Below are 13,440 nucleotides of genomic sequence, written 5' to 3'. Positions count from 1 at the left end.
AAATTGCGAGGAGAGATGTTGTACTTTCAGACTCAAAGCCTTAAGTCTAGACAATTTTAGATAGTTTCCCCAGCATATTTCTGCTAGGAAAATAGAAAAAAAAAATAGTACTATATGAATTACCCATTTCAATAGTTGGTCAAAATATTGTAATTGCTCTTTATGCTGCCATTTTCTCATAGCGTGAAATCATGGTTCACGCTCAGGTTGAGCAAATAATGATATATTTCCATTTAAAAAATATTTTTTGAATGGCAAAAGTGGTAAAAAAAAAATCACAGTTTACTGAATAACCAAACTAGTAAGTATTATTTCTATGAAATACATAGCCTCTTATCACCCTTTAACAAACATCATTATCATAATGCCAGGTATTCAATGAGCACGAGGACCTGCTTTTGAATTCCTAGCATCCACATTAAAAAGCGGAGCATGACTGTGCATATCTGTAACATCAGCACTGGGAGGTGGGGACAGGAGGTTCCCAGGGGCTCACTGGCCAGCCAGTCTAGCCAATCAGAGAGCTCCAAGATCAGTGAGAGTCTGTCTGAACAAAAACATGGCAGAGAATAATAAGAGTAATGAAGGAAGACACCCAAAGTGAAGCCCTGGTCTCCACATGCACACAGAGACCGCACATATACACACACATACACATGGGGGGGGGGCCGGGAACAGACAGAGAGAAGATAATCTTGAATAAAAATATTATTCGGATTCCGTGCCTATATTCCTGACACATTCTGCAAACCACAATTAAGATTTTAATTTTTTTTTTAAGTTTCTTTTTTTAAGGGTTTCTCTGTGAAGCCCTAGCTGTCCCGGAACTTGCTTTGAAGACAAGGTTGGTCTTGAACTCACTAATGTACACCTGCGTCTGCCTCCCAAGTGCTGGGACTAAAGGCGTGCGCCACCACCACCCCAGCAAGGCTTCACCTTTTTAGCAAATGCTGCATCCTAGCCAGGAAGGCTGTACTCTCTGATTTCGGGAGACTGAAGTAAGAGGGCCCCATGTTTAAGGCAAGCCTGTCTCATAAATAAACAGACTAGAATGAACAAACAAAAGAAGGCCATGTAAAACTATATTTGACAGTTTCACTTTTCTCAGGAATCATTTGTCACTTATCAAAGAAACGGTATGTCTAAGTGCCAACCACCCGAATCTCCTAGGAAAATACATCAACCTCATACAGAAATTCCTGATTTTCTGTACTCAAAACACTCAGCTCACCAACAAATAAGCATTTATAGATATATATGAGGTGAGAGAAAAACATTAAGGTAGTTAATATTGACGAACTCGAAACTGTCAAATAGCCAACAAAGTTCAGCTGTTTAGAACTTAAGCGACTACCACCAAAAATGCTACTCAAGTTTTCAGAAACCAGAAAAATAAATTTCATCCTCGGTAAACTTATTTTGCTCCCTTTATTGACTATACGGAAATTCTCAATCAACTTGTTTACCCTAACACTGCAAATCCCTACAGTCCCTAATAACTATTATCTGCAGGCATAGTCCGTATATGATGCTTACCAGGGTAAGGATGGCTCTCCTCACAGATGCTGCGAGGGTTGGTTCTGTGAAGTTCTGCCAACTTGACAGAGTCTGGAATCACCTTAAGAAGAGCCTTAATGAGGTTGACCTGTGGGAATGCCTGTGAATGATTTTCTTAATACGACCAATGGAGGTGCAAAGACCCATCCTTGGGGCCAAGTTGAATAAAAAGGAAAGAGTAAGTTGAGCACTAGCAGGTATGCATATATGCATTCTCTTTCTGTTCTTGATGGTGGATATGACTAGTTGCTCCCAGTTCTGGCCAGCCTCCTTGCTTCCCTGCAATGACAGACCTGGAATTGAGGTCAAGTAGGTCCTGTCTTCCTTGAGTTACTTTTGTTACGGTATTAAAAGCAACAGGAAAGCAAACTAAGATCTGAGTGCTGACACCAAATTATTCCTTCACTTCATATTTATTTCATATTTTGAACAACAGTAAAGGTATAAGGGGTGGGATTTATAAGTAACTTCAACATACTTGCACCATACATTAGAATTGGTCCCTTTTGTTGGTGGCACATGGGAGAGAATGAATGCAGAGGCCAAAGGAGGTTATCAAACTCTCTGGAGCTGGAGTTACAAGAAGTTGTGAACTATCCAAGGTGTTAACAGGGGACCAAATTTGGGTCCCCTGAGAGAGCAGTATGTTCTCTTAACCACTGAGCCTATCCTCCAGAATCTCATTTGCATTCAACTCAATACACTATTCTTATTTTTTAAAATATTTATTTATTATGTATACAATATTCTGTGTATATGCCTGCAGGCCAGAAGAGGGCACCAGACCCTATTACAGATGGTTGTGAGCCACCATGTGGTTGCTGGGAATTGAACTCAGGACCTTTGGAAGAGCAGGCAATGTTCTTAACCTCTGAGCCATCTCTCCAGCCCCTATTCACTTTATTTTTCATATTTAAAGTTTATATATTCATGTTTAAACTAGATTTATGTTCAGTACAGTGAGGCTAAAAGATTCAATCTGATAATAAAAGTAACTCTGGCAACCAACCTATAGCCAATGTAATTCTAGATATGTTTTTAAATCTGCCATCTTCTGTTTATTTTCTATTTGTCCCACAACTTGTTTACCCTTTCAACTACCTTCTTTGGGATTTGGGTGTATGTGTGTGCATTAGTGTTTATTAGTCAGGCATGCATGTGCCCCAGTCCACGTGCGGCGGTCAGAAGACAATCAGCAGTGTTAGTCTTCGCCTTCCACAGTGTTTGAGGCAGGGTCTTTTGTTTGACGCTGTGTATGTCCGTCCATCCAGCTGGCCCACAGCCTTCTAGAGGTGTCTCTGCCTCACACCTCACGGTGACGCTGCAGGTGACGCTGCAGCATTACAGATATGCCCTGCTGATTTGCTGTGGGTCCTAGGTATTCAAACTCTGGTGCCCATCAATGTGTGTGTGACTACCCATTTAGTCATTCCCAGGCTGCTTGGGGTTCTGTTGCTCTTTTATGGTTGTATCTTATCATTTTTCCACGACAGTTGACATTCTCCTTTACGTAGTCTACTTCCAGGTCTTGTCATCCTGCTTCAGTTAGTGTGAACAACTCAGGGCAGGGTATTTCACTACAACTTCCCAACCTTGACTACAGCCCATATGTCAGCTTTATGGTTAAGAACACAGTAACATTTTACATTTACCTTTGAAAAATGAGAAATGTCTTTAGTATTTTACACTTTTGGTCTGTTTCTTTGAGTAGTTACAACTTTTAGGGTATCCTTTTCCTTCTTAACCATTTCCTGCCACTCCCTCTCCTTGTGGTGGAACTCTTTCAGCCTTTCTAGGTCTAAAGAAAAAGTTTTATTTCATTTTCATCTTTGAAAACATTTTTACTGAGTATAAATCTGAACTGCAGATCCACCTTCAGAACTTGGAAGACACTCTGTCATGGCATGCTTTTCCTTCTAGGAAATGCCCTCTTTCTTCAGCTTCTATTTTAATTTTCCTTGTAGGCTTTAAGCAAATTTGCGGTCATCTGTTACCCTGAGTATTCTGAGTGCCTCTCAGGGATGACAGTGTTATAGGGCCTATTGCTAATCTATAGTAACTATTTTACACATCGTGCCTTTTGTTTACAAATTTCAAACGGGAAGGTAAGGTAATCCCTGTTATTCCATTTCAACCAGAGGCAGAAAGTTCAAGTTCAAATCTTCTATGCTTTGAAAACAAACAAAAAAAAATTTATTTACTATACTCAGTGTTTAAATCCATGAAGTGTTTCACCTATACACATAAAATTACTAGTTTTATCAGACCCTTTTAATATACAATATATACACCTATAGAAAAAGGAAGTAGGAAAATATTAATAGTTAAAAATACAGCATATAGACAAAGTACTTCTGCATTCTAACCTTGCTTGAGTGACAGGTAAGGAAACTTGTTACAAGTCATAATGCTGCCATATCCGCTAGGAAAAGATCGCAGCATCTCTGAGTCACCTGGGAAATAATTATTCATAGGTTTGTATTTATTACGTATATCCTTAAGCCTTCCATCACTTTAGAAACCCATAAAGTTAGCAAACTAAGCTACATCTTAGTAAATATTTTGATCCCAGAAAGTAAAACTGGGCAACAGACGTATATACAAAGTACACAGTTGAAATCTTTGGGCGAGAGGCAACAAGAATGTTAATAGATGAGTAGCTCTCCTAGTCCAGTCCTATCAAACCGTGGATCACAGCAGGTGGATGAGCATGCCCAGCTGCTGCCGATGTGTAAATTCTTTCCATGATGAACCTATATAGATAACGCTATGGTAAGGCTAGTAATAGAAAAATACTATCTGTAGCACACTATAATTAGAGAAAGTTAATGGTATAAAACACAGAAAAATAATCTATGCTTTTTACTTGTGAGAAAAATGGCAACAATATTGTAATATTTATTACCTTACAATAAACTTTCACTGATTATAAAAGTTGAGCCACGGTGATTAAAACCTTATAGCATGATTTTGCATACCATCAATCTATTAGACAATCAGCAGATGTATAGCCCTTGAATCTTCCAAAACCTATTAGTTTTTCATGTGTAAAGGTCAGAAACCAGAATAGGGAGCCCTCAGAAACAGAAATGTCAAAGGTACCATGTATCTGTACAACTCAAAGTTTTAAAATACAAGCATCATACATCGAACAATAAATAAGTCAGACCTGACGTCATCAGTTAACAAGATAATGACTAATCAGCAGCATGAAAAAAATCCAATTGCCGCTCTAAAGTTATTTCTTCATAAAATAAAGGGTATACCAATGTTTTGAACGCTGGCTACCTAAAAAGAAAATTTGGAATATAATTTGTCCATCAAAAATATAACTGTTTTAAAGAGTCACTTGTAAAACATAAACCCAGCCTTATACGCACATTTTCTTCTCTTAGGCAAAGGGCACTTAGTGTATAGCTAAGGCATTCAGAACATAAAGATCCTGTTCACTTCCCTATTAGGAAGAAGGTATTCTGTGCAGTTTTAATATAAAAATATAAATATGTCTGATAGAGATGGAATAGTGCCTGGTGCAAACCCATTGTCAAGGCCATGAAAACAATACTGACTCTGTTTCATTCTTAGTTGCCAGAAGCTCCCAATCATAAAAACTAAGGCATTCTGAGTCTTCAGAAGTGGGTTCGTAGTCTTTTGTTTTCTTCTCGCAGCCGTTCGACTTCAGCCACCAATCCTTCATTCACAGAGTATCTTTCCAGCAAAGAGTGTATTTCATTCTGGAAAAGGGGGAATGGTTTTTAGATTACTAATTGAGCACACTACTCAGCAAGCTGTGTTTTACACACTCAGCTGTCACTTCCTTTGTGCTCAATTAACTAGCTAAATGGTATTTCTTGGACTTAACCACAAAAGATTACCAGAGAAATTAAATATCTGCAAGATTTACTGTCACACACTTGGGTATCTTTTTGCTTAGCCATCAAAAAACAAATCTGTGAGAAAGAAGCCTTAACAAGTTCAAAAGTAGGTGAGCAGCTAAGATCTACTTCACTTGGTTAAAATGTCTGAAGCTTACTTATCTTAGCAATTAGCTGTAACAACTAAGTATGAATGTATTGGTTTTTACATGGATTTTCCCTCTGATCCATAGACTCTACATTCTTTAATACACTATGTGCTATACTTACCAGCTGTATATGAAACTGCTTAATCATCTCCACTTGCAAATTCACAATATCCTTATGGCATGCTTCCCTAGGAAGAATATAAATGTTAGAACTGCAACAGTGTAACAACCTTGGACCATTCACAAAGTATCTTCCCTGTTTACATGATGTGGTATTAACCACAGGTATGCTAGGGTGCAGTGACCTTACTGTATGCTTGGCAGGACACCGACTAACTTAAAAATTAAGAAATGTATTCATCTTCACAGTGATAACTGGCATTTTGTCAATAAACACAGAGACAGAACAGGTCTAATTCATCTAAAGTCACACAAAGGGTTGAACAGGTTGTCAGCCCAGCCATCCTCCTCTATCTCTCAGTGTGCTACGTCCCTTCTTAAAAAATGGGTCACTGTGGAGAGACAGACTAGCCAAGCACCTACCTGACCAATGGGAACCTGGAAAGATCACTTAAGGTGCTACCTCTCAACGCTAATATCAAGAACAAGCCTGGTCACCTAAAAACTCTGTTAAAATTATCCAGAGTAACAAATACAAAGAAATTTAAACTAAATTTAAAAGGCAAGTTCTTCCTGGGAAAGAGGCCCAAAGTTCTAGACTGAGCACAGGCAGGAAGAGCCCCCATGAGAAGGTGAAGAGAAGCAGCCAAGATTCCTTAGATTTTAATGGCCAACTGGAGACTGGCCAGAGTTTAGAATCCCAAGAACTCCGCTGTCCAGCCCGCACGGACCAACTTCCTCCCCTGGACCTTCACCAGGTGCTTACATTAAAAAAAGGGAGAAGCAAAGACACAGGGTTGAAAGAGTCCCTAAGGCACAGGTCATATGACATCTCAAGGCGGGAACTAAGCCTCTGAAGCTGTATGGCCTTCAGAGAGGAGCTACCATGAGAGCTAAAGGAAATGGCGGGGTCCCTCATACTGCCCCCTCTGTGCCCACGATGACAGAGGTAGCTGTGTATAACCCACTGGAAGCAGAAACACAACAACTAAGTTAGAGAGCCTGAACCATGGGCCTCAGGCAGAGAAAGAAAGCCAGGACCAGATTCAGTAAAACAAAGCAAGCAGGGCAATGTAGAGTGGCAGCAGCTGTGGAGCAGAGAGCGCGGCCTCCCCAGGACTCAGGTCCTCGTCGGTTGGAAAGGAAGGCCTGAGCCTGAGCCCACCCTAATCAGCAGACAGTGTGAACTGACACGCAGATGCTCAGATAAGCAGGCAATAAGTACTACCACAGTGATCCTATGCTTAAAAACTTCCTAGTAACTGTGTGGAGTCCTTCATTAAGCTGCCTTCTGCTCTCCTTTCTGGCCACTTCCTTCTCTCCACAGACATTCTTAGAACTGATAGCCATGTCTCTGCTCATGCTGTTCCCACACACTCCAATGTAAAACAAAAATCTCTTCAGCAATACCTTTCTAAATTTGCCCAAGAAAATTGCTCCCATTCTGTGTTTCCAATATCATTTTATTTGCGCTAGACTCAGCTGTTATCTAGACAGTTTTGCTATTAGGCCATAAATATTTATGCAGTGCTCAAAAACCTAACTATGCACTGAAAAATAAGAGGACTCAGAGAGAAAGGACTAAGGCAGACCACATACAACCTGTGCAACTGTCTAAGTAAAGCACTAACAAAAACAAGTCTGAACCAAAGTACCAGGACAATTAAAAAGCAAGATGGAAAGTCTGGTACATAAATACTGAACATTATGACGGGGGAAGGAGAACAGATTGAGGATGTGATGTTAGGAGAAAAGGCAAACATGCCCAGAGATGTAGAACAGCCACAATCCAAAGCTTTCAGACCGCACAGCAACAACCAGCAGAGGAGCAGGAGACAGGTTGGCTTCTGCATTTGCTCCTTTAGGCCAGTGGCTGTCACAGGACCAAATTCCCCTGCCCTGCCCTCTTTGCCAATCTTGAATGAATTAACTCACATTAAACACACAGTCATCTTATCGGGATACAATGTACTTATTCCAGAGAAACGACAGCCACTGTGGGAAGATTCTCACTTTTGCATTCTTATTATCTGACACTGGGCACACCATAATTATCAAAGACAATTTTTCAGAAAGAAAATTCCTAATATTTAAAGATGCATTTAAAATATTTTAAAATTAAAAATAAGTGTACACCAATAAAAACTATACATCTCCGATTTCCTTCTTATTATAATCCAAGTAATTGCAGGTCAAAAAGGAAAACATCTCTCTCTCTCTCTCTCTCTCTCTCTCTCTCTCTCTCTCTCTCTCTCTCTCACACACACACACACACACACACACACAAAATTCCTGTAACTGAATACAACTTCCAAACTCTGAAATAACAATGAAAAGTAGGCAACAACATTCTAGAATATGTAACTTAAAAAATAATTGTTTGATCCCGCAAATTTCAAAGAATATATAGATAACCCCAATATCTTAATATTCTCTGAGTGAAAAAAATCAATTTTAATTTATGATGACCTAAAATCCTAGTGCCATACCTGGAGGCAATAGGAGGAACAGTCATCAAAACTATTTCATAATAAAAACTCAAATGATGGGAAGAACAGAGTTACAGAAAGATTTTCTATTTATTTGTAACATTCTGATGTGAAAATGAATGAAATTTATGTCCTGGCAATGCTGCAGCACGCATGGGCAGCCCGTATATGGCGGCTCTGTTGAACTTGTCCATATTGGGTTTCATGGTCCAAGTGGATGAGGACGACTGACCAGGTCTCTTCCTCTCATTACAGATGGTTGTGAGCCACGATGTGGTTGCTGGGACCTTTGGAAGAGCAACCAGTGCTCTTAATGGCAAAACCATCTCTCCAGCCCCAACATTCTGATATACTCTATCAGAAAACATTAGAATTGCATGTAAAAAGTATCTGTCAAGCCTGGGGAGATGGCTCTGGCTACAAACACCTCCTGTCAAGCCTGAAAACTTGGAGTTTAGTCTCCGGAACCCACAGAGCAGAACGAGAACCGACTCTACACGCTGACCTCTGACCTCCATGTGGGTACAGTGACTTATGCTCCCCTATCTGAGCACCACAACAAAATATAAAACAAGCACGGAAGTCTGTGTCTCACACATCACTTCCCAGAGTGAGTGCACTCATAGGTGATCTAGAAATACTGTGTGTGAGAACTACATTGAGTATGTGAAACTCTGCCCACACCCTGAGGTTCAAGGGCATCCTGCACGTGAATTGCACTTTTCCGTCATGCCATCGCCTTGCTGCTCCGGTCAAAACGTCCCTTTCCATTGTGTCGTACGCAAAGATAAAACTTTGTGTTTCCTATGATTTTGTGGTCATCAGAACTTAGACACAAATAGCAATTGCCAGTGCGAATTCTGGTTCTGGTTTCACACAAGGAAAAACACACACCGTGACTAGGGAGGAACAACTTGTTGCTACCTGCAGTCATCCAAGGTTTCCTGTATCATGTTCTGAATGAAGCGGATCTGAACAGAGGTCAGCGGTGCGCTGGGCCGACTGCTCCCAAGGGTATCAACTATTTTCTCTGAGAGTGAGCTGGCTACTCCAGCAGTGACCGAGGACGCTACCTTTGGAACTACAACAAATGGAGAAAATAGTAACAATGAAGTTGGACTAAGCCATCAAACATTTCTAAATAAGATTCGGTAAAGGAAGACTGGGGAAATTCTTGTGACATTCAGAAAAACAGTCTGCAATACACATTTTAGAGACTGTCTATGTCATCACTTCTAATGGTCATTTATCTGCCTATACAAGCTGCCAACTGTCTGATGTGATAACGCATGATGAGGAATTAGTCTTGAAGAACCCCTGAATCGTTCCTCTTATAAAAGATTCATGTGACAAGCTGCACCACAAACCAGCTGAGCCAGGACTGCAGGAAACAACCAGAAGGAGCACGGCGGTAAAGCAGTGCCACAGGCTAAGCCCCGGAGTCTAACAACTCGGGGAAGAGATTCTCTCAGGCAGCTCTTACAGATCAACTTAGCTCCCTTAAATGTAACTGGCTCTTAGGACTCTATGGCATAAATTCTAAGGATAAAACTTCAACACAAACTTTTTACAGATTTCAGGTATTTCCAAAGAGCCCCCTCCTACTCCATTCTGTGCACATGGAATTAAATCAAATCCTTATATGTTAGGCAGAAAATGGAGCTCATATCGAATGACCAAATCAGTGTTGCTGAGTTTAACCACTCATGCCTTCTAATAGAAAAGGAGAACTCCTGCTGGTGACCAGTCTACAAACCCACATTCCTTTAACTTGATCTGGTCTGTGGTCTCTCTTTATCCCTTACAAGGGAAACAGCACTGGATTCCAACTGCACATCTTCACATACAGGATGTGCCGTGTGCTTACCTGGAGTTGAGGATCCATTGACTGAGGGCTCATGTATCAATGGGGCTTCAGTTTCTTTTTCTGGCTTTTCATACTTTTCAAGATTTCTTATTTGGTTAAATGATGGAGAGGTATTCAGAAATCCAGGTTCAGCACCAGAGGAGATCAACTTTGCAAACTTTGTATTTAAAATAAAACAGTCACTCTAATATGTCATTTCTGATTTGGCCCTATTACCCACAAAACTTTTATACAGTTCTCACTTTTACCCCAATAGGTAGGTAAGGAACTGAGAAAGATTGAGAAGAAGCTAATACTAGCAGCAAAGGAAGTTAATAATTAATAAAATTATTAATAATGAATAAAGACGTGAATATTTACAAAAGCTAATTTACTAAGCACTTGTTGATTACAATCAAATACAAACACTGGGAAGAGGAAGGGAGGTAGGAGGGGTGGGAGGCCATCTCTGTATGCTCCCACATCAATGAGACAGAAATATCTGAAAACAGACATTTTTGTACTTCTGTCTTCATTATCTTTTAAGTTCTAGTTTTAAATATAAATTAGAAAACAAACAGACATTTGCACACAGACAGTCTTGATCTTCCTACGACCTTTGACCCCCAAGATGCTAACACTAAAGGTTCTTGGACACCTCAGATTTGCATTAACACTAAGAACAACTTGACTCTAGGTTACAGAGTAAAACTTGCTTTAGGCTGCAGAGGAAACATATTTAAAAGAATTTTCCCCCTTTTCTACATATCTCTTTTCCTGTATCTCTAGCTAAGACTCCAGGTTTCCACTTTGGCACTACTTATGCAGACACAGTGAGCTGTAGCTACGGACACAGGCACACCGTCCACTGCTTCAGCTTCACCTCTCACAAGTGAGAACTGCCCAGAAATTCCTTTTCCTCAGTGAGAATAAAGAACACACACAGATATAGGGCTACAATATACATTATTTTAACTTGGTTTTTCTCTTTCAAACTTGAAGTTGATTTTTTTCCCCTTGCCTTCATGAGAATAAAAATCATTTCTCCTCGATAAAAAAAAAAAAATAGGTATGAGATATTTTCTTGCAGATGTGTGGCTATCTTCAACACAGACATGGTTCTGACAGACTTCAGAGCTGTTCTTCAGTCATTAAAAACTGGCATCAAGATTTAAAACTTTCCCTGCCTAGGCAGTACACGACATCAGTAATTAAGACATCCTCTGAGTGACAAACACTAAGTCTGGTACTATGTTTCAGTGGATACCTGCTTCAAGGAGTCCTTCGGCTCCTGCTTCCCCAGTAAAGCTCTCTTCGCCTCAGCTGCCAGATCAGGGCTTTCACTGTCTTCTTTCCCTGGAGATTCCATGAAGACGGCAAGAGGACTGGAGTGTGACACCAGAGTGCTGGAAGCAACTGGATTTTTTCTCGGGGGGAACACTGAGTTCAGCTGCAGTAGAAAGTCAAGGCCTGGGAAAGGAATGAAGTGCCGTACACACATGAGGTTTCCCAACCTTAAACATGTGATATTAGCACCTAGGATGATGGCAGATAATTTGGCAGAAGACAGGGGATCTGGATCCAGAGGACTGGCTTATTTCTTAGCTATTTCCCAGAACTGATGGAGAAGTGGGAGGACATCTTTTCAAGCTTGAAACTCTCTTTGCTGTGTGGAGGTGTGGTGAGCCTCTAAAGTACACGTCTAGGCACACTGATGTGCTCCAGAGCCTTAGCAGGAAGACTAATGTGCACAAGCCAGCCTGCAAATTACATGGCAAGAGTGTCTTCAAAAGCTCCTTTTCTTGTGAAAATACTTTGAAAACTCTAAAGCCCAGTCAGTGTTTTGGACAGCATTTGTTCTGAGTGATTTGATTTGTGGTGTCTTTGCCGTCTGTAAGGTGACCCCTGATGAGTCATGCCTTTGACCCCCGTGCACTGTGCATTCCTCTCAGCTTGCACCTGAGTTAGACGAAAGAAAGGAACAGGGCAGAAGTGGTATGACGCCATTTCCATGACCAGGGTACAGTGTGGCTTCTCTCTCACTGTCCACTCGGAGGAAAGCAGCTGCCCTGTTGCCAGCTTAACTGAGGGGCAGGAACCCAAGGGGCAGGAACTCATCTCTCCAGTCAAAAGCCACACAAATGAGCTAAGAAGCAGTGTTGAATGCAGCTCTGGCTGATTCCTCAACTGAACCATCAAAGAAAGGAAAGACCTGAGCACTGGGCCAAGTGATGCTTAACTCCCAGAAACAGTAGGATGCCAGGTGTTTGCTCTTTAGAGCTGAGACAGTGGGGTAGTTGTTACACAGCAGCACGAACAGTATTACTCTCATTTTCACAAAAATATTTCCTAAGATTTCTTACCATCTCCTTTGCCTACAGAGTCATCACTTCCTTTGTTGACTACAACATCTGTAATAAAATAAGAAAATCAAATTATTTCTTATTTGCAACATTTTTAATAATAAACTAAATTTTTTTTTTTTTTTAATTTGTGAAAAAAGAAGCTGTAGCAACTTGGGCTTCCTATTGGTATGATTGGAGCCAAACATCCTCAGGAGACTAATACAGGTTTCCCTGATTCTGTCAGCTTCCTGCACAACAGCAACTATGAAGGTCCATTCTGCGGCCATGTAAGGAGACAGCAGTACACAAACAAGTCTCAAAATAGGCACTAGTGCTCAACAATCCTATTTCACTTGATCTATTTGGTGCCTTTCTGATCTGGGACAGGCATCTAAGACTGTTAAACTACAATCTTTGTATATTTAAACTAGGGATAATGTCTTGATTATCTCTCAAAATTGAGAATTAATGGAAATAAAAATATCTTACAAGTATTGTAATAAAACATATGGCTTTATTGATATTAACTTCAGTCACAGGCTACTGCAATATTGTTAATTATTCATTTACCAGTATATAACAAAAACTGTGAACTCAACGTTAACACATTAACAGAAGAATGGGCAAAAGTCACTAGCAAATTCACCTGAAATACAAATGACCAATAGCTAATGACAATCTGATCAGAAATCTTGTTATCTGCGTTATATATATTTACCTAGTAACTACACATCACATACTAACACACTCCTCTCTCTCTCTCTCTCTCTCTCTCTCTCTCTCTCTCTCTCTCTCTCTCACACACACACACACACACACACACACACACAGAGCAGACTTTTAAAGTTCTTGGATTCCTCTTAATATAAAAATTGTTTAACAGATGAAGAAACTGAGGAACAGAGATTAAGTCTTTTCCTTGGAGAACTGCACCCTTGAAACTGACCAATTCCAAGTCAACAAAAGCATTATATTTGACCATGTTTCCTTATGGTCACAAAGGTGAAGCCCCAATAATGGAGAAACACACCTCAAATTGGACATCTGAAAAACAATGCA

At 40.3% G+C, this 13,440-nt stretch overlaps 1 protein-coding gene and 1 non-coding gene across 4 annotated transcripts in view; both read right to left on the bottom strand.

Moving 5' to 3' along the window:
• Positions 1-4,404: 4,404 nt before the first annotated feature.
• Nedd1 (NEDD1 gamma-tubulin ring complex targeting factor) overlaps positions 4,405-13,440 on the bottom strand; it is a 36,685-nt gene continuing 27,649 nt past the window's right edge. For all 3 annotated transcript variants that reach the window (XM_050145713.1, XM_050145714.1, XM_050145711.1), the window contains exons 10-15: positions 12,400-12,447; positions 11,304-11,506; positions 10,058-10,214; positions 9,115-9,271; positions 5,703-5,769; positions 4,405-5,291 (exon numbers count right to left, since the gene is read on the bottom strand). In XM_050145713.1, coding sequence (XP_050001670.1) covers positions 5,187-5,291; positions 5,703-5,769; positions 9,115-9,271; positions 10,058-10,214; positions 11,304-11,506; positions 12,400-12,447 — 737 coding nt within the window. In that variant the 3' untranslated portion in view covers positions 4,405-5,186. The remainder of the gene's footprint in view (positions 5,292-5,702; positions 5,770-9,114; positions 9,272-10,057; positions 10,215-11,303; positions 11,507-12,399; positions 12,448-13,440) is intronic.
• On the bottom strand, positions 8,076-8,218 carry LOC126503870 (small nucleolar RNA SNORA79). Its single transcript, XR_007592440.1, has one exon. It is a non-coding gene; the product is annotated as a small nucleolar RNA SNORA79 (small nucleolar RNA).

The sequence above is a fragment of the Alexandromys fortis genome, unplaced genomic scaffold (assembly GCF_014885135.2).
Source record: "Alexandromys fortis isolate MF-2015 unplaced genomic scaffold, M_Fortis_MF-2015_v1.1 scaffold_50, whole genome shotgun sequence".
Classification (NCBI taxonomy): Eukaryota; Metazoa; Chordata; class Mammalia; order Rodentia; family Cricetidae; genus Alexandromys; species Alexandromys fortis.
The sequence above is the reverse complement of the archived record's forward strand: the minus strand, read 5'-3'. Positions and strand labels throughout refer to the sequence as shown.